This window comes from Scyliorhinus canicula, chromosome 24, assembly GCF_902713615.1.
Source record: "Scyliorhinus canicula chromosome 24, sScyCan1.1, whole genome shotgun sequence".
In the NCBI taxonomy this organism is placed as follows: domain Eukaryota; kingdom Metazoa; phylum Chordata; class Chondrichthyes; order Carcharhiniformes; family Scyliorhinidae; genus Scyliorhinus; species Scyliorhinus canicula.
In genome coordinates this window covers 971,489-992,966 of record NC_052169.1, presented here as the reverse complement: position 1 = coordinate 992,966, position 21,478 = coordinate 971,489, and the positions used below count along the sequence as shown (strand labels likewise).

The window sequence follows — 21,478 nt, the reverse complement described above, 5'->3', positions numbered from 1 at the left end:
AGTGGCTCCCGCTCCACCGACTGGTGCCAATGCCTTAGGCGCAACGCGACCGGCGTCGGGGCTGGCCAAAAGGCCTTACCAGGTCGGCATGAGTCCGAGCATGCACCGGAGCGTCAGCGGCCGCTGACGTCACCACCGGCGCATGCGCGGTGGAGGGGGTCTCTTCCGCCTCCGCCATGGTGGAGGCTGTGGCGGCGGCAGAAGGAAAAAGAGTGCCCCTACGGCACAGGCCCGCCCGCCGATCAGTGGGCCCCGATCACAGGCCAAGCCACCGTGGGGGCACCCTCCCGGGTCCGATCCGCCCTGCGCCGCCCCCCCCCCCCCCCTCGGACCCCGAAGCCCGCTCGCGCCGCCGGCACAGGTGGTTTGGAACCACGTCGGCGGGAGAGGCCTGACAGCGGCGGGACTTCCGGCCCATCGCGGGCCGGAGTATCGCTGCGTGGGGCCTGCGGGGTGCGATTCCCACCCCCGGCGATTCCCGGGTGGCAAGAGAATTCCGGCCACGGCGGGGGCGGGATTTACGAAGGTCCCGGGCGAATCCCCTAGCCTGCGGGGGGTCAGAGAATTCCGCCCTGTTGTCTTGGGTTAGTATATATTAATTGCATTATAGAAGAGTGAAATGTTAGTTTACTCCTGAACTTTGCCTAGTTAATTTCTAATTTTACCGAAGCAATCATGGGAAGATGTGAGTGGAGTCCACATTGAACCCTTGGGGAAAAGAGTTGAGTCGGCCTGGACAACATTTCCTCACCTCACCAGCTGGAAGCTGAATCGTATTAACACGTTTCACCTAACATCTGCAAAATAGTGCCGAATGCTGAGAGGGAGCAGAGGGAGCTACCTAAAAATGGCAGAAGAAATAAAAACAAAATTACATTTTGTGACATGCAATATCATACCCTCAGGACAGAAAGCATTTCAACTGCTACCAAAGTGTATACCAACACTCCCAAGCATGAATGAACCTAAAACATTACCTGCACTCCGAGGATATACATGGTTTTGAAACTCTCAACTCGGGGAAAGTGTGCAGGTTTGTTTTATTAAGCGTACTTCAGGTAGAAAATTAGTGCTACTAGATGTGGTGTCCATTTGAGATTTGGGCTCCGAGGTAACTAATAGAATTAATTTTTTAGGTCGTAGCATTAGACTTGTCTATTCTTAGTACAAGAGTGCTGATAGAAAACCTAGCACCTGTAAGTCATTAATAGAAAATGCTTGTTTGAGAATTTGGTAGTGCGATGAGTTAAACATTGATTGTTTACCTGTGGACTGTGGTGAAAATCTATTTTTTTTAACAAACAATTTTATTGAGGTATTTTTTGGCATTGTGAACAGTTACAGATTACAGAAATATGCGAACAACAACGGAAACCAGCACTTCAACCAAACCATAGTGCATGTAACCCGCTCCTCTCCCATAAACTACCCGCCTATTTATCTTTATCCCTCCTACTCTACTCTAAACCCCCCCCCCCCCTTGCTGACGTTCAATCTCCTGCAAAGAAGTCGATGAATGGTTGCCACCTTCGGGCGAACCCCAGTACAGATCCCCTCAAGGCGAACTTGATTTTTTTTCCATACCCAGAAAACTCGACATGTCCGAAAGCCATAGTTCGGTCTTCGGGGGTTTTGAGTCCCTCCATGCCAGCAGTAGTCATCGCCGGGCTATCAGGGAAGCAAAGGCCAGAACATCTGCCTCTTTCTCCTCCTGGACTCCCGGGTCTTCCTAAACCACGAAAATTGCCACCTCTGGACTCATCACCACCCTTGTTTTCAGTACCCGGACATGACACCCGCAAATCCCTCCCAGTACCCCCTAAGCATAGGGCATGCCCAAAACATGTGTTTGTGGTTCGCTGGTCCTCCCGCGCATCTACCGCACTTGTCCTCTACCCCAAAGAATTTGCTCATCCGAGCCACCGTCATGTGGGCCCGGTGATAAACTGAATCAGGCTCAGCCTGGCACATGTTTGGTGTGGAGTTTACCCTACTCAGGGCTTCCGCCCATACCCCGGTCCTCCACCTCCCCACCGAGTTCCTCCTCCCATTTGAGTTTCAGTTCCTCCGTCTGGGACTCTTCATGAGCACCTTGTAGATATCCGAGACTCTACCCTCTCCTCGAGAGACTATTCTGTCCTGGTCCCTATTGGCGGGAGGCGTGGGAAGGATGGGACCTGTCTGCGTATAAAGTCCCGCACCTGTAAGTACCTAAAGTCATTTCCCCTTACCAGCCAAATTTCTCCTCCAACGCCCTCAAGCTCGCAAAGCTCCCCTCCAGAAACATATCGCCCACCCTCCTCATCCCCGCCCACCACCATGTTCGAAACCCACCATCCATGTTCCTGGGGGCAATCGATGGTTTATACATATTGGAGCCCAGACCGACGCACCCACCTCCCCTACATGTTCCTCCTCCACTGGCCCATATCTACAGGCCACCCGCACTACCGGGCTGGTGGAGTACCTGCTGGCGGAAAGCGGTAGGGTGAGCTGTGACCAGGGCTGCCAAGCTGGTGCCCCTGCACGAAGCCGCCTCCATCGCTCCCAAATAGACCCCGTACCCACCATCCATTTCCTTATCATGGCTATGTTAGCACCCAGTAATAGTTGATAGATTCGGCAGCGCCAGTTTCCCCCCTCGCTGCGGTTACCTTTCAAGCATCACCTTTCCTCACCCGTGGGATTTTCCCGCCCAGACAAAGCTCATAATGATTTGTGCTGGTCCTTTTTGAAGAAGGACCGCGGGATAAAGATCGGGAGGCACTGAAAAATGAACAGGAATCTTGGGAGGATTGTCATCTTTACCGTCTGCACCCTCCCCGCAAGTGATAGCGGGAGTGCATCCCATCTCCGAAACTCCCTCTTCATTTGTTCCACCACTCTAGTCAAATTTAACTTATGTAACCTGCCCTAGTTTCATGCCACCTGTATCCCCAAGTATCTGAAACTTTCCCCAACCCACCTAAATGGTAGCTCCTTCAGCCTATTCTCCTGGTCCCTTGCCTGCACTACAAACATCTCACTCTTGGTCATATTTAATTTGTGCCCTGAGAAGCGGCCAAACTTTGTGTTTCCGGTATTTGTCCATCCCGGCCAGTGGGTCCGACACGTACAGGAGCAGGTCGTCCGCATAGAGAGAGACTTTGTGCTCCACCCCCCCCTAATCATTCCCTCCCACCCCTTTGCAGCTCTCAGATCAATCGCCAACGGTTCTATGGCCAGCGCGAACAGCAACGGGGAGAGTAGGCATCCCTGTCTGGTTCCGTGACGTAGTCTGAAATAATCTGACGTTGTCCTGTTCGTCCTTATGCTAGCTTTTTGGGGCCTGGTACAATAGTCTGACCCAATTAACCAGTCCCTCCCCGAACCCAAACCTTCTAAGTACCTCCCACAAATAGTCCCACTCCACCCCCGTCCAAAGGCCTTCTCAGCGTCATTACACGACTACCTCGACCTCCTTGCCAGTCAGGGGGCATCATAATCACATTAATCAATCTTCTCAAGTTGACTGCCAGGTGTCTGCCTTTAACAAACCCTGTTTGGTCGTCCCCAATCACCTCGGACACAGTCCTCAATTCTAATCGTACAGGGCAGCACGGTAGCATTGTGGATAGCCACAATTGCTTCACAGCTCCAGGGTCCCAGGTTTCGATTTCCGGCTTGGGTCACTGTCTGTGCGGAGTCTGCACGTCCTCCCCGTGTGTCGTGGGTTCCTCCGGGGTGCTCCGGTTTCCTCCCACCAGTCCAAAGGAGGTTCAGGTTAGGATGAATTGGCCATGATAAATTGTCCTTCATGTCCTAAATTGCCCCTTAGTGTGGGTGGGGTACTGGGTTATGGGGATAGGGTGTTGACCTCGGGTAGGGTGCTCTTTCCAAGAGCGGTGCATTCTCGATGGGCGAGTGGCCTCCTTCTGCACTGTAAAATCTATGATAATTCTGTGACCTTGGCCAGGAGCTTGGCGTCCACATTAATCGGGGAGATTGGCCCTATGACCGCAGGATTCCGGGTCCTTGTCCCGCTTTAATATCAGCGAGATGGTGGCCTGTGACATTGTCGGAGGTAGGGTCCCTCTGTCCCTCGCCTCATTAAAAACCCTGGTCAGCACCGGCCCCACTATCTCAGGAACTTTTTGTAGAAACTCTACGGGTATCCATCCCCTGGTCCCAGGGCTTTACCTGACTGCATGGCCTTGGGGCCCCCCAGTATCCCTCCGCTCTAATCGGGGCCCCCAGCCCGTCCATTAGTCCCCTGCCACTTTTTGGGACGGTTAGTCCGTCCAGGAAACCGTTTCATCTCCTCCGGCTCCTCCGGGATTCTGGAGTGTACAGCTTACTATAAAAGTCCCGAAACACCTTATTCAGTCCTGGCCGGTCCTCCACTCTGCTCCTCTTCCCGTCCACCACCCTATTTATTTCCCTGGCCGCCTCCCTCCTCCTGAGTTGCTGCGCCAGCAATCTGCTGGCCTTCTCCCCATGCTCATACACCACTCCCCTTGCCTTCCAAAGTTGTTCCATGGCTCTACTCGTGGATAGCACTCCCAGTTCCGCCTCCAGTCTCCGTCTTTCCCTGAGTAGGTCCTCCCCAGGGGACCCTGAATGCTCCTCGTCTATCCGGTGGATCTCCTTAACCAATCTATCCATTTCTGCTATGTCCGTCCTATCCCTGTGAGCCCGAATTGAGATCAGCTCCCCCCTCACTACTGCCTTCAGCGCCTCCCACAGGGTCACTGCTAAAACCTCCCCCGTATCGTTCACCTGCAGGTAATTTTGCATACATTTCCGCAGTCTCTCACATATCCCCTCCTCCAACAGTAATCCTATGTCTAACCTCCATTACGGGCATTGATTATTCTCCCCGCAGACCTGCAGGTCCACCCAATGTGGGGCATGGTCCGAAATAGGGATCGCTGAGTATTCTGTATTTTTTACCTCCCTTGCACAGTCCCTGCTCATGGTAAAGAAATCGATCCTAGAATATACTCCGTGGACATGTGAGTAAAACGAATATCCCCTTCCCGTCGGCTGTCTGGCTCTCCATGGGTCCACTGCCCCCATTTGCTCCATGAACCCTTTCAGATCCCTTGCCATTGCTGAAAGCCTACCTGTTCTGGGACATGACTGGTCTAGACCCGGGTCGACGACCATATTGAAGTCCCCCCCCCCCCCCCCCCCCCGTTTTCCTCCCCCAACCCCCCATAATCAACCTGCGAGAGTCTAGGTCTGGGATTTTCCCCAGACTCTTTTTAAAGTCAGCGTCGTCCCAATTCGGAGCATATATATTCACCAGCACCACTCTCCTCCCTTCCAGCTTGCCCCTTACCATAAGGAATCTGCCCCCTGCCGTCTGCGACTACGCTCTCCGCCTCAAATTGAACCCGCTTATTGATCATAATTGCTACCCCCCCCGGACTTAGAGTTCAAGCCCGAGTGGAAGACCTGGCTGATCCAGCTCTTCCTTAGTCTAATCTGGTCAGACACTTTCAAATGTTTCTCCTGCAGCATAATTACGTCCGCCTTTAGAGCCCGCAAGTGCGTGAACACACGCGACCTTTTGACTGGCCCGTTTAGTCCTCTGACATTCCAGGTGATCAGCCTCGTTGGGGGGTACATGGCTCCTCTCTCTCTCTCTCTCCTCTCTCTCTCCTCTCTCTCTCTCTCTCTCTCTCTCTCTCTCTCCCTCTCTCCCTCTCTCCTCTCTCCCTCTCCCTCTCTCTCTCTCTCTCTCCCTCTCTCCCTCCCCCACCCCGGACCCCTCGCCGGTCAATCATAACCTTTCTTGTGCCCGCCCCCGGCCCATGTGCCGTGCTTCACTCGGCTGGCAATTTCCACCCGACCCCTCCTCCAATACCTACTTCAGACCCCTCCCACGTCAGCAGAATGACTCCTCCCCTCCCCCCAACATCTCCCAATAACCCCACCCCTGACATCTACTGGCTGTATCACAACCCCCACCTGACTCCCTTGACTAGCCAATCTGCTAGCCCGATGACTCATCCCTCTGGCGCCCACTTGTCTCACTCCCATTGTTTCCCCGACTCCATCCCCCCACTCATCAAAACACCAGCCCCCGATCTGACCTACTGGAGCAGTCAGACTAAAATCAGAAAGATCAAACGAGATGGGGACATCAAACAGCAAAGTGAAGCTTCTCGAGGTGTAGTACAGTTCCAGCTGCGTAAACAGAGAAATGTTAACACACGTCCCTTTCTGAGCATTAATAAAGTAACAACACAGTAACACTGTACCTGTATAACACCCACCCCAAAACAAACATAAAAACCCACAAAACTTTAATCCCCATTGCTTACCGGCCACCTTTATGTTACGGTAAAAGCTCCGACAAACAAAAAGAGCATGCCAAAAGGTAAAAGAAAGTGAGAGGGGAATCTCCTCTCCCCCGCACACCCCGTGGGCAAAAGCTGCCAAAAATACAACACAAGGCACCTTTAAAGCAGTAAACAGTCGACCGTCAGTCCAGGCACAGTAGGCATCCTCCCAGACAATACTCTCGGACTCTAGCTTGGGGCCGTTGGTTCTTTTTGCGGGACCAGCCCCATATCCCTCGCGAAGTCCATCGCTTCTTCGGGATCAGAGAAATAGTGGTGTTGGCCCTGATGCGTGACCCAAAGATGAGCCGGGAAGAGCAACCAGACTTCATGTGCTTTTTAAGCAAAACCTCCTTAACTTGTTCAAAGGCTGCTCGATGCCTGGCCACTTCCTGGCTTAGGTCCTGAACACTGTTATTCCACATGCTGCTGCTAGCGCTCTTTGCCCACTGCAACACCCGCTCCTTATCCGTGAACCTGTGGAACCTGATCACCATCGGACCGGAGGGACCCCCTGGACGCATCTGCCTCGCCTGTACTCTGTGTCCCCTTCAGCTCCGGCGGTCGAGGAAAGGCGTCAGCCCCCATCAGCTGCAGCAGCAGGTCAGCCACAAACGCTGTGGCGTCAGCTCCCTCAGCCCCCTCCGGGAGGCCAGTGATCCTCAGATTTTGTCTGCGGGCTCTATTTTCCAGCTCCTCTACTCTGTCCAGCAGTCTCCTCTGCCTCTCCTTCAACCCATCGACTTCTAGCGCAGCAATCGTCTGCGTGTCCGCCTGCTCCTCCACCGCTTCCCCAGCTCCTTTTTTTGTCCTGGGCATCTAATCTCTGGTTCAGTTGATCACTGCCTTCTGAAGTGGGTCCAAGTTATCCCGCTTCAACTCTTCAAAACTGCCCTTAATCACCTGCAGCATGTTTTCCAGCGCTTGCTGGATCGCCGGGTCCGTACGTCCGCCATCTTTGCTCCCGGGTCAGCTTCCACTGCACTTTGCCTTTGTCCTTTACTCTTCCGTTTTCACTGCTTCCTGCTCTCCAGCGCTTCCATGCAGCTCTGCCCGTTACTCAGCCCCTCTGTGGCCGTCTTTCCAGCGCTCAGCCGTCCCGAAAAAACCGGGGAACCAGGTCCACAGCTCCCGCCGGAGTGAGAGCCACCGAATGCGCGCTTACTCACTCATCGCCGCTACCGGAAGTCCTCCTGTGGTGCAAATGTTGCCCATATTATGCTGTAAGTGTTTAAAATGAGTTTGAGCCGTCTCAACCCAGTTCCTGGCAGATACAGGCTCATAGCACAAAACTGTCCCTGATGTGGCACCAAATTAACTGGAATGCTTGGTGCGGAAATTGGAAAAAAATGTCTCCTAAAGTTGATCCAGAAACACTTTGGGACATGGTAGAACAGGTTTTACCTTGTACCTGGCTCTGCTGTACCTGAGTTGAGTGTGCAAGATGCTGCGACTAGAACCTGAAACAGAACATCTTCACCAGTAACATCTGTCACCTTGTTTAGAGCAAAATGGATACAATATACATAGAAAATTGAAGCAGGAGGAGGCCATTGGGCCCTTTGAGCCTGCTTTGCCATTCATAATGATCGTGGCTGATCATTGGGGACATTCTTTCTGAATCTACCCTGTCTAATCCTGTTTGAAGTTTGTAAGTTTCTATGAGATCCCCTCTCGCTCTTCTAAACTCCAATGAATATAATCCAAACTAACTTGGTCTCTCCTCATATGACAGTCCCGCCACCCCAGGAATCAGCCTGGTAAACCCTCGCTGCACTCCCGCGAGAGCAAGAACATCCTTCCTCGAGAAGGAGACCAAAACTGCACACAATACTCCAGGTGTGGCCTCACCAATGCCCTATACAATTGCAGTAAAACTCTATTCCCATACTCCAATCATTTCACTATGAAGGCGAACATTCTATTTGCATTCTTTACTGCCTGCTGTACCTGCGCGCTTACTTTCAGTGACTGGTGCACAAGGCCACCAAGGTTTCGCTGATTATCCACCTCTCAATTCACACCCATTCAAATAATAATCTGCTTCCTATTTTTTCTACCGCAGTGGATAACCTCACATTTATCCACATTATACTGCATCTGCCATGCATGTGTCCACTCATTCAGCCTGTCCAAATCCCGCTGAAGCATCTCTGCATCCTCCTCACAGCTCACCCTCCCACCCAACTTTGTATCACTTGTAAATTGGAAATTATGCATTTAGTTCCCTCGTCCAAATCATTAATCTAATGTGAACAGTTGGGGTCCTAGCGCAGATCACTGTGGTACCCCACTAGTCACTGCCTGCCATTCATTCTGATGTTTTACATCCTGTTTGCTACTCCGCTTTTTAACCATCTCGAGACATTACCCACTGTTTAACATTACATATTAATCTGCTATGTGAGACCTTGTCGAAAGCCTTCTGAAAGTCTAAATAAACCACATCCATCAGTTCTCCCTGGTCAACTCTACTAGTTATATCTTCAAAGAATGGTAGTAGATTTGTCAAGCATGATTTTCCTTTTGTAAATCCATGCTGACTTTGTCTGATTACACCACTGCTTTCCAAATGCTGTGCTGTGAAATCCTTGATAATGGCCTCTAGCAACTTTCCTACTACCAACATTAGGCTCACTGTCTATATTCCCTGTTTTCTCTCTACCTCCTTTTTGAATAGCAGGGTTATATTTGTTACCCTCCAATCTGTAAGAACCATTCCAGAGTCCAAAGAATTTTGGAAAATGACCACCAATCAATCTGCTATTTCTTGGGCCACTTCCTTAAATACTCTGGGATGAAGATTATCAGGCCCTGGAGATTTGGCCGCCTTCAATCCCATTAATTTTCCCCAAACCATTTCTTTACTAATACTAATTTCCTTCAGCTCCTCACTAAAACTTGTGTTTCTCAGAACTTCCGGTAGATTATTCAATATTTTAAAGAAAAGGCTTGACTTGTGAATTTGTACGTATTGTGGAAAGTTATATAAAGCTGTTGTGTAATCTTTTTATTCACAGTGTGGATAACACAGAAGATCCAGTTTATGAAAGTTTAGAGGAATTCCATGTCTTTGTTCTGGCTCACGTGTTACGAAGACCAATTGTTGTTGTTGCAGATACAATGCTGAGGGATTCAGGAGGTGAAGGTTAGTTTTCCTTTACGACGATGGGGTTCTGTGTGTTCATTCAAGGTAATTTTCTCTGGGTGACTCAGTGCTCCACAGGGCAACACCATGGAACAAGCAGCCAGTTGTCTGAGTCCCCGTGGAGCTTTAGCCCTGTCACATTTTGATTTGATTTATTTATTGCCACATGTATCAAGGTACAGTGAAAAGTATTGTTCTGCTTAGTCCTGGCAGATCGCTCCAAGCATGAATACATAGAACATACTATAATAATAGTTATAAAAGATGTAGGAAGATGATCTGTAGGGGAGAGCTCGCATAGAGTCGCCACACTCCGGTGCCATCTTGGAAGAAAATTTAAACTTTTAAAAATCCAGCTGCAGCCTGTGGTTTTCTGTGCGCGATGTCAGTCAGGAAGACCTGGCCCGATTCCCTTGTAGTTGGCCTCTTTGGCTCGATACTGGTGTTTGGAGAAATACTCTATCAGTTCTCTGATCTCTTCGATCCTGCTGCCCAGCCCAGGCTGGTCAGACTGGCCTCTTGCCACATCGCGCAGAAAGCATTCCACTCCCCAATCCGCACAGCGTCCACCGGACTCTCCCTGTAACGTACCGCCGGGGCTGCAGCCCATGGCCCGGCCGTCGCTGAACCAGTCCCTATTTGCCCAGTGGCTCCCACTGCCCAGCAAGCCAGCCGCTTTCCAGTGAGTGAGGACCGTGAGCCCGGCTTCCGAGCCAAGCTGATAGAGATCCAGTAAGAAGTCTTACAACACCAGATTAAAGTCCAACAGGTTTGTTTCAAACACTAGCTTTCGGAGCACTGCTCCTTCCTCAGGTGAATGAAGAGGTATGTTCCAGAAACATATATATATAGACAAATTCAAAGATGCCAGATAATGCTTAGAATGCGAGCATTTGCAGGTAATCAAGTCTTCACAGATCCAGAGATAGGGTAACCCGAGGTTAAAGAGGTGTGAATTGTCTCAAGCCATGACAGTTGGTAGGATTTCGCAAGCCCAGGCCAGATGGTGGGGGACGAATGTAATGCGACATGATCTAAAGTCCCGGTTGAGCCGTACTCATGTGTGCGGAACTTGGCTATAAGTTTCTGATCGGCGATTCTGCGTTGTCGCACGTCCTGAAGGCCGCCCTGGAGAACGCTTACCCGTAGATCAGAGGCTGAATGCCCTTGACTGCTGAGGTGTTCCCCGACTGGAAGGGAACATTCCTGCCTGGCGATTGTCGCATCATGTCCGTTCATCCATTGTCACAGCGTCTTCATGGTCTCGCCAATGTACCACGCTTCAGGACATCCTTTCCTGCAGCATATACGGTTATTGTGAACCGTTTCCATATTTCTCCTCCTCCTTGTCCCTCCTAACCATTCACCTCATAACATCTGCCCTTCTCACCACTATGTTGCTATTTTACATAGATTTTAAACTCTTTGGGATATTTTAATTGCATTGGAACTGAGTTCCATTGAAGCCATTAAAATCAATTCAAGCTGGTTCCATAAACGACAGATTATTTAGAACTATTACAGACACAGTTAGGATCAAGCTGCAAGTTAGACTGGGAGTTCTTCAACAAGGTGGACCTTGTATTATTCAGTTTTAACACATGGCCTTTGAATCTGCAATGCAGCATGCTGCAAATGCGGTGGTCAATACATGGTAAATAAACTATCTGAAATCTCAGAAAATGCTGAAACACTGCAGGCCAATCAGCACCTGAATAAGAAAAGTTAGTTGAGAGTTTGAAGGTTGAATCCTTCATCAGACTGCTGTGAAGATGAGCCCACTGAAACATTGACCTTCTATTCCCGATGGGTTTGCTCAGTATATCCAACAGTTTCTGTCATTTTACATATTATTGCTCTGATTGTTGAAGACATATTTGGGCTTTTTTTTTTGTGGTGTTGTTTCAGCATTTGCACCAATTCCTTTTGGAGGAATTTACTTACCTCTGGAAGTACCCCCCAACAGATGTCACTGCTCACCTTTAGTCTTGGCCTATGATCAGGCCCATTTCTCTGCATTGGTGTCTATGGAACAGAATGATCAACAAAGGGAACAAGGTATGGTTTTTGTATCTTCTCACCTATTGTTAATGCATGGTACCAAAAACTCAGTTGACAAGATTGTAGCACAGTTTCACCAATGTAGAATGCAAACATGGCGATCATTCAGATTTTCCACTGAGACCTAGAAATTTAGAGAGGCAGATTCAAGGAGGCTCTTTGTTCAACACTAGGTTTTAATATTTATTCAACTTGGGCAAATCCAGGTAAGATTCAATTACTCATGTTATAATTATTTTTTTTGTAAAAGTAAGTAGAAAAAAATTTCCATCCTGGAGTTTGCTTTCCTATTGTTGCACCTTCATTTAGCTGGGTAGAGTGAGGAATGGGCCAGACCTGCACCACCTACAGAAACTCCGAGGGTGTCTCGGACCTTAAGGACCAGTTTGTACCTGCAATGGAGAGGAACGTCGCTCCCCACATACCCAGTTTTTGGTTCATTATACCTACGCCTTACAGTTTTCTAACACATTGCTCTGGTCCCTCCAAACCATATACCCAGCAGCTTTAGACCCTCTGACCTGACTGTGAAGGGGACAAGTGGATCAGTCATTCCAGTTCCCAAAGAACATGGTCTCACTCTTGCACCACAATTTAGATTGGCTCCCAAAGCCACGTTCTTGAAGGTCACATCAAAATATCTAGCATTGGGGAAGTTCTGCAGATGTCCACCAAGCCGAATCCTCTGTAACCGAGAAGGATTGGCTTAAAGAAGAAGGAACGGTCAATGGGTGTATGTTCTTTCACTGCCACCCTGATGATGTTACCTACCCCCTGGTTTGAGGCTTGACTGGTTACAGCCACACCTCTTAAGTTTCCGATTTTAGGCACTGAAGCCCCTTCAAGGAGAACAAACAACAACCGCAGAGATTCCAAAACCAAAGGGTAAGAAGTAAAAAAATCTCCTCCCCCCCCCCCCCCCCCCCCCCGATGAAATGAAACCCATATTGGGAGATCATTGACTTCCCCCTGCCAGGAGGTAGGTTTTTTGTTGCAAAAATAATCATCTCTGAAAGACAAGCTAAAAAATATTTAAAGTTGTTATAACAGTAAAGTGCAATGATTTTCGCATTTTCTTGTGAGGTGAAGGTGTACACTGCTTCAATTCAGTAATGAGAACGTTTCACACATTTCAATATTTTCATTACAATTCTTTTCATACTACCTATCCTCTTAACCCAATAAACCCACTGAACATTTTGGACACAAAGGGACAATTTATCATAGCCAGCCTGCACAACTTTGGACTGTGGGAGGAAACCGGAGCACCCAGACTTGCAGACTCCACACGGACAGTGACCCAAGCCGGGAATCGAACCTGGGTCCCTGCCATTGTGAGGCCGCAGTGCTGACCACTGTGGTGCGTCAATAGAGTTGCATACGGTTAAGATTAAGCCCACAGTCGGAGGGGTTTTACACGGTTACCAGCCCCTCAGTGAACATTGGCTGAAAGGCATCCTTCAGCGTGTAGTCCTGGACCTTGGAGCGTACCAGTCTGCAACACTTGGTCAAGGAAAATTCTTTACACTGGAAGATCAATATGTTTCGGGCAGACCAAAGAGCATCTTCTACCGAGTCGATGATCCTCCAGCAGCAGTTGATATTTCTGTGCGTCTGTCTGAGCACAGAGTCCTGTGTCACTGAGCTGTGTGGAATGAACCTCAACAAAAACCACTGCATCTCTTGCCAGACATTTCACAAGGAGGTGTGCAGCTATCTCATTCCCCTTCCCTCACCCCCTCCCCTGAGCCAGTCCGAGGGCAGCATGCGGTGGCGCTGAGACCTCGGGCATGCATGAAGGATCTGACTGGAGGGCCCTTTTCACCACCAGCCAAGCTAGGTCTTGGTGCTGTTTGAAAGCTGTGGTGATGTGGCATTCTGCCAAATGACTGACGGTCTGCTCAGAGAACCATCCAACATCATCCACCGTCTCATTTTCCCTGAGGGCATCGAGGACATTACATAAGGATAGAACTGAAAATACAGATATAAGATGCTGGAAATACATATCTGACCAGTCAGTAACAAAGATTATTATTGTTATTATATTGAGAGAGAAAAGCCAGGTCAGCATTTTATATGGCTCCTTCCTCAACAGCCTTTTTCTCTTTACAGAAGCTGACTGATTTTCTGATTGTTTGTGTGGTTTAATCTAATTTGTAATGAATGCTAAGGGCGCCTCCTATTAAATATCTGAATGATTGGTAGTCCTGGGAAGGAAATAAATCTTGTCCAGATTAGTTTTGTATCTGTCTGTTGAATCCGATGCCATTGACCTGAGGGGGGAGATTAATGGATCACAGTTTTTCTTGGTGTTACTGAATGATTATGCGTGAAGCCCCGCAAACGATTCAGTAAATGGGTTAGGGTTAGGGTTATGAGCTTGTCCATGTAGTGATTCCAATTCCCACCTGTGAAGGAAACATCTTAGTTTCTGCTCTGTCTTCACATTTAAAGGACATAAATTGATGTGCAATTTAATGCAGGGCAAACTATCAGGAAACTACTCCCATATTACCATGGCACAGATATAAAAGCAAGTTATACTCCTGTGCTATCACATGGTAGCCATTAAGAGACACAGATGAAATACATTCAAAGAAATCTCAGTTTCACAATTTTAGATTAATAGTCCTCAGTAAGATTGCAAAGGAAAATGTATTTCTGCATTCTAATAATTGACTTTATCTTGGTCTTGAAGAGAAATGACTACTCTTTAAAATTAAGTTTTATTCTCTATGTTGCGCTGATGTTTTCTGTCATTTAGCTGCAATTCCCTTGACTGACTCCGAACACAAACTGCTACCGTTGCATTTTGCAATGGATCCCAAGAAAGATTGGGAATGGGGAAAGGATGACAACGACAACACCAAATTGGCCAAGTGAGTGGATTTAATATCATAATTTCAAAGCATGATCCTTTAGCCTTTGAGGAAAAACAAATCGTATACAGACGCAATGTATAGAATTGAACCCTGCAATCCATAGTGTGTGCATGAGTAACTTCATGAGGACTCATTTTTCAATTGCAAGTTTTCCACACTGGCTCTCAGCTTCACCCGACAATTTATTCAAATGTGAGGGCATAAAACATTGGATCATTTTGCTTCGTGTCATTTCACAACTGGGATTGTTAGACTTGCCACTGACCATGGCTTTCCCTTCAAACTTAGTTAATTTGTTTTCTTTGTGGATGTTTTGTCACTCTGCATTTTTTTCTTCTAGTTTAATCCTTTCCCTGGAAGCTAAGCTTCACCTACTGCACAGCTATATGAATGTCTCCTGGATTTGTATTCCTGCTGAAACAAGGGTAAAGTATTTCCCACTTTTAAATGGAAGGGACAGAGAATTTTGCTTTGATTCATGTGGTTTATTGAGCATTTCTCCAGTGATACTACGCAACAGACATTTCATCAATTCACATGAAAAATGTTTACAGACTACTGAGTAATATCACGATGAAAACCTTTTATTTAATGCGCTCATTACATACTCCAGACTTGTATTACCCGTTTATTTTCAGTGAGTTAATGCTTCCATAGAGTGAATAAAAGAGCTTGCTATGTTTGATTTTTTTATTTGCACCATCTTCTGCAGTGAGATTTCCAGCCTGTTAGTTTTTTAATGCTACTTGAGTGATTTCACAGCTGTTAGTGATTTGCTAAATGAACATTGGAGATATGGGCCAGGATTTTCCGATCCCCGGCCAAGTTCTGACGCCGGCGTGAAAAGCGGCGGCAACCGCTCCGGCGTCAACGGTCCTCGATCATCAGATATGCTCCCCTTCCTAGGGGGCTAGGTTGGTGCACACTGCGCCGGCGTGATTCCGCGCATATGAGTGGGTTCCCATCTCCTTACCGGGCCCCGGGCAATATGGCGGAGCCCGGCGCGGAGGAACATAAGCCCTCACGGAACCAGCTTGCCCGCCAATTGGTAGGCCCTGATTGTGGGCCATGCCACCATGGAGCCCCCCCCCCTTTATTTTCTCGAGACTGAGAAATCCAGCCATGACACTAACCCAGGTCTCTACACTCTTTGGGGGGGGCTTTGAGTCCCCCCCCCCACATTAACAAGATCCGTCTCTGGACTACCAGGAAGGCAAAGGCCAGCCTCTTTCGCCCCTCTGAACTCCCAGCTCTTCCGACACTCCAAAGATCGCTACCTCCGGACACGGCACCACCCGTGTTTTTAGCATGGTGGACATTGCCTTAGCAAAACCCTGCCAAAACCCTCTAAGCTTCAGGCATGCCTAAAACATGTGGACATGATTTGATGGGCTTCCCGTGCACCTCGCACACCTATCTTAAACTTAGAACTGTACAGCACAGTACAGGCCCTTCGGCCAATGATGTTGTGCCGAACTAGTCAGAAAATAAAATCAAATCAACCTACCCCCAATCATTCTAGTGCATTCCATATGCCTATCCAATAACCGCTTGAAAGTACCTAAAGTGAGCGACTCCACTACCATAGCTGGGAGTGCGGTCAAAGCTCCAACCACTCTGAGTAAAGAACCTACCTCTGAAATCCCTCCTATATCTTCCACCATGAACCTTATAGTTATGTCCCCTTGTAACAGCTACATCCACCTGAGGAAAAAGTTGCTGAACGTCCACTCTATCTATCCCTCTCATCATCTTATACACCTCAATTAAGTCACTTCTCATCCTCCTTCGCTCCAATGAGAAAAGCCCTAGCTCCCTCAATCTTTCCTCATAAGGGGGCAGCACGGTGGCCTAGTGGTTAGCACAACCGCCTCACGGCGCCGAGATCCCAGGTTCGATCCCGGCTCTGGGTCACTGTCCGTGTGGAGTTTGCACATTCTCCCCGTGTCTGCGTGGGTTTCGCCCCCACAACCCAAAAATGTGCAGAGTAGGTGGATTGGCCACGCTAAATTGCTACTTAATTGGAAAAAATAATTGGGTAATCTAAATTTAAAAAAAAAAAAATCTTTCCTCATAAGACCTCACGGCTCTTAAACTCAATCCCCCTGTTAATAAATGCTAACACACTATAGGCTTTCTTCACGGCTCTATCCACTTGGGTGGCAACTTTCAGATATCTATGGACATGAACTCCGAGATCTCTGTTCCTCCACATTCTTCAGAACCCTGCCGTTAACCCTGTAATCTGCATTCAAATTTGTCCTGCCAAAATGAATCACCTCACATTTGTCAGGGTTAAACTCCATCTGCCACTTTTCAGCCCAGCTCTGCATCCTGTCAATGTCGCTTTGCAGCCTACAACAGCCCTCCACATTATCCACGACTCCACCAATCTTGGTGTCATCAGTAAATTTACTAACCCAACCTTCAACTCCATCATCCAAGTCATTGATAAAATTCACAAATAGCAGAGGACCCAGCACTGATCCCTGTGGTACACCGCTGGTAACTGGTCTCCCGTCTGAAAATTTTCCATCCACCACCACCCTCTGTCTTCTATGTGATAGCCAGTTACTTATCCAATTGGCCAAATTTCCCTCTATCCCATACCTCCTTACTTTCTGCATGAGCCGACCATGGGGCACCTTTTCAAACGTCTTACTAAAATCCATGTATATGACATCAACTGCTCTACCTTCATCTATGTACTTAGTTACCTCCTCAAAGAATACAATCAAACTTGTGAGGCAAGACATACCCCTCACAAATCTGTGCTGACTATCCTGGATTAAGCTGTTTCATTCCAAATTATCATAAATCCTATCTCTCAGGACCCTTTCCAATAATTTACCTATGACCAAGTAGACTAACCGGCCTACAATTCCCAGGGTTATACCTATTCCCTTTCTTGAACAAGGGGTCAACGTTCGCCTCTCTCCAGTCTTCTGGCACTATTCATGTAGACAGTCAGGACATAAAGATGAAAGCCAAAGGCTCTGCAATCTCATTCCTCGCCGCCCAAAGAATCCTAGGATATATCCCATCAGGCTCAGGGGACTTATCTATCCTCAGGCTTCTCAAAATTTCTAACACATCTTCCTTCCCAATATCTACCTCCTCCAGCCTACCAGCCTGTATCGCACTATCCTCCTCAACAACATGGCCCCTCCTTTGTGAACGCTGAAGAAAGGTATTCATTTAGGGCCTCTCCTTTATCTTCCGACTCCATGCACACGTTCCCACTACTGCCCTTGACCGGTCCTAACTTCACCTTCGTCATTCTTTTATTCCTCACATAAGTGTTAAAGCCTTGGGGTTTTCCTGATCCTACCCGCCAAAGACTTCTCATGCCCCCCTCCTAGCTCTTCTAAGCCCTTTCTTGAGCTCCTCCCTAGCTATCTTGTATCCCTCAAGTGCCCTAACTGAACCTTGTTTTCACATCGGTACATAAGCCCCCTTCTTCCTCTTGACAAGACATTCAACCTCTTTTGTAAACCATGGTTCCCTCACTCGACCACTTCCTCCCTGTCTGACAGGGACATACATATCAAGGACACACCGTATTTGCTCCTTGAACAAGCTCCACATCTCAATTGTGCCTATCCCTGACAGTTCCTGTTTCCATCTTATGCTCCCCAATTCTTGCCTAATCGCATCGTAATTACCCTTCCCCCAGTTATAAACCTTGCCCTGCCGTATGTTCCCATCCCTCTCCATTGCTATAGAGAAAGTCACCGAATTGTGGTCACTATCTCCAAAGTGCTCTCCCACAACCGAATCTAACACTTGGCCCGGTTAATTACCCAGTACCAAAACCAATGTGGCCCCGCCTCTTGTTGGTCTATCCATATATTGTGTGAGGAAAACCTCCTGCACACACTGGATAAAAACAGCCCCATCCAAACTATTCGAATTATAGTGGTTCCAATCAATCTTTGAAAAGTTAAAGAGACCCATGAAAACTACCCTGTGACTACCGCACCTATCCAAAATCTGCATTGCAATCTTTTCCTCCACATCTCTGTTACTGTTTGGGGGCTTTTAGAAAACTCCTAACAAAGTGACCGCTCCTTTCCTATTTCTAACTTCAGCCCACACTACCTCAGTGGACAGATCCTCCTCAAACTGCCTTTCTGCAGCCATTATACTATCCTTGATTAACAATGCTACTCCTCCACCTCTTTTAGCACCTTCCCTAATCTTACTGAAACATCTAAACCCTGGAACCTCCAACAACGATTCCTGCCCCTGTTCCATCCACGTCTCCGTAATGGCCACAACATCGTAGTCCCAGGTACCAATTCATGCTTCAAGTTCACCAACCTTATTCCTGATGCTCCTTGCATTGAAGTAGACACACTTCAAACCACCTTCATGCCTGCCGGTCCACTCTTGTGACCTTGGTACCTTCCTCAGTACTGCACTACCCTCTACTTCCTGAACTCCAGCAACGCTATCTGCTGGACTACAAATCAGTTTCCCATTCCCCTGCCAAATTAGTTTAAACCCCCCTGAAGAGCCATAGCAAATTTCCCTCCCAGGATATTGGTGCCCCTCTGGTTCAGGTGTAACCCTTCCTGTTTGTACAGGTCCCACCTTCCCCAGAATGTGCTCCAATTATCCAAGTAACTGAAACCCTCCCTCCTACACCATCCCTGTAGCCACGTGTTTAACTGCACTCTTTCCCAGTTCCTCACCTCGCTAGCATGTGGCACTGGCAACAAACCAGAGATGACAACATGGTCTGTTCTGGCTCTCCGCTTCCACCCTAGCTCCCTGAATTCCTGTTTTACATCCCCGTCCCTTCCTATGTCGTTGATACCGATGTGTAGCACGACTTGTGGCTGCTCCCCTTCCCCTTTAAGGATCCTGAAAACACGATCAGAGACGTCACGGACCTTGGCACCTGGGAGGCAACACACCAACCGTGAGCCTCTATCGTTGCCACAGCACCGCCTATCTGTACCTCTAACTATAGAGTCTCCAATAACTAATGCTCTCCTGCTCCCCCCTTCCCTTCTGAACCACAGGGACAGACTCAGTGCCAGAGACCTGGTCACCGTGGATTACCTCTGGTAGGTCCACCCCCCCCACCCCAAGACAGTATCCAAAGCGGTATACACGTTATTGAGGAGAACAACCACAGGGGATCTCTGCACTGACTGCTTCTTCCACCTCCTTTTATTTTTTTATTTAGAGTACCCAATTAATTTTTTCCAATTAAGGGTCAAATTAGCGTGTTCAATCCACCTACCTTGCACATCTTTGGGTTGTGGGGGCGAAACCTACGCAAACACGGGGAGAATGTGCAAACTCCACACGGACAGTGACCCAGAGCCGGGAGTGAACCTGGGACCTCAGCGCCGTGAGACTGCAGTGCTAACCCACTGAGCTACCGTGCTGCCCTTCCACCTCCTTTTAAACGGCACCCAGCTACCTTCATTCTCAGGAGTAACTACATCCCTGAAGCTACTATCTATAACCGACTCTGCATCCCGTAGGATCCTCAGTTCATCCAGCTCCCTAACAAGGTTTTTGAGGAGCTGGAGATGGTGCACTTCCTGCAGGTGAACTCAGCAGGGCCACTGACGGTGTCCCTCACCTCGAACTTCCTCCAGGAGGAACATTGCACTGCCCTCTCTGCCATCCCTTCCATTTATCCACTTGATAATTACAGAGAGGAGAAAAAAAAAGAGCTTACCTGATTTTCACTCTCCCCGCAGGTTAGAGGTGGTGGAAGGGCGGAGAGAGGAAAAGGAAAGAAAAGCTTACCTCACCAACTCACCACAGTCTTTTTTTTTTTGGTTAGAGGAGGAGGATGGGCGGGAGACACTACCTGTGTAGTGTCTCGGGTTTAGCCACTGCCTGAAATATATTAGTTCTAGAAACTCACCCGACTGCAGCTTTCCACAATACACTCCCCGCAACAGCCAGTCAGCATCGCTGCTCTGCCGCCCTCTGCAGGATCTTCTACCCTGAAAGACTTGCTCATCCTAGCCACTGTCATGTGTACCGGGTGGACTACCTTAAATTGGATCAGGCTGAGCCTGGCACATGATGAGGAGGTATTAACCCTGCTTGGGGCATACGCCCACCTCTATCTCTCCTCCTAACTCGTCCTCTCGCGTGCCCTTAAGCTCCTCCACCGGAGTTTCCTCCGCCTCCGAAAGCTCCTGGTAAATATCTGAAACCTTCCCCTCTCCCACCCAGGTACTGGAGACTACTCTATCCTGTATCCCCCTTGGCAGCAGCAGCGAAAAGGCCGGCACCTGTTTTCTCAGGAAGTCTTGCACCTGCAAATACCTAAACCTGTTCCCTGCTGGCAATTTAAATTTATCCTCCAAGGCTTTCAAGCTGGGAAAGTTCCCATTTATAAATAAATCCCCCATCCTTCTAATTCCTGCCCTTTGCCAAATCCAGAACCCACCATCCAGCCTACCCGGTACAAACCTGTGCTTATTATAAATCGGGGTCCAAACCGATGCTCCCTTCACTCTCTTGTATATCCTCCATTGCCCCCAGATTCTAGAGCCGCCGCCACCACCGGACTTGTGGAGTATCGGGACGGCGAGAACGGAAGAGGTGCTGTTATCAGTGCTCCCAGACTGATGTCTTTACATGACGCCGCCTCCATCCGCTCCCACGTCGACCCCTCCCCCACTACCCACTTCCTAATCATGGCTATATTAGCCGCCCAGTAGTAATTGCATAAGTTTGGCAGCACCAACCCACCCTCCCCCGACTGCACTCCAGCAACACTTTCTTCACTCGCGGGGTTTTACCTGTCCATTCAAACCAGCCCTTTCCAGTTCTTAGAGGCTCTTAACGCCATGGCCAATAGCTCTATGGTCAGAGCAAACCGTAACAGGGAGATGGGGCACCCTTATGCGTCCCTCGGTGTAGTTTAAAACACCCCGACCTCAGCCGGTTTGTACATTCACTCGCTACTGGTGTCTGATAGAACAACCGCACCCAGTCAATTAAGCCCTTACTAAACCCAAACCTTGCCAGCGCCTCCCACAGGTAATTCCACACCACCCGATCAAAAGCTTCTC

General features: G+C 48.6%; 1 protein-coding gene across 1 annotated transcript in view; it reads left to right on the top strand.

Moving 5' to 3' along the window:
- LOC119956789 (OTU domain-containing protein 7A-like) overlaps window positions 1-21,478 on the top strand; it is a 141,639-nt gene that overhangs the window by 111,291 nt on the left and 8,870 nt on the right. Inside the window, 4 exon segments of the mRNA XM_038784209.1 lie at window positions 9,350-9,477; window positions 11,386-11,535; window positions 14,306-14,420; window positions 14,764-14,848. Coding sequence (XP_038640137.1) covers window positions 9,350-9,477; window positions 11,386-11,535; window positions 14,306-14,420; window positions 14,764-14,848 — 478 coding nt within the window.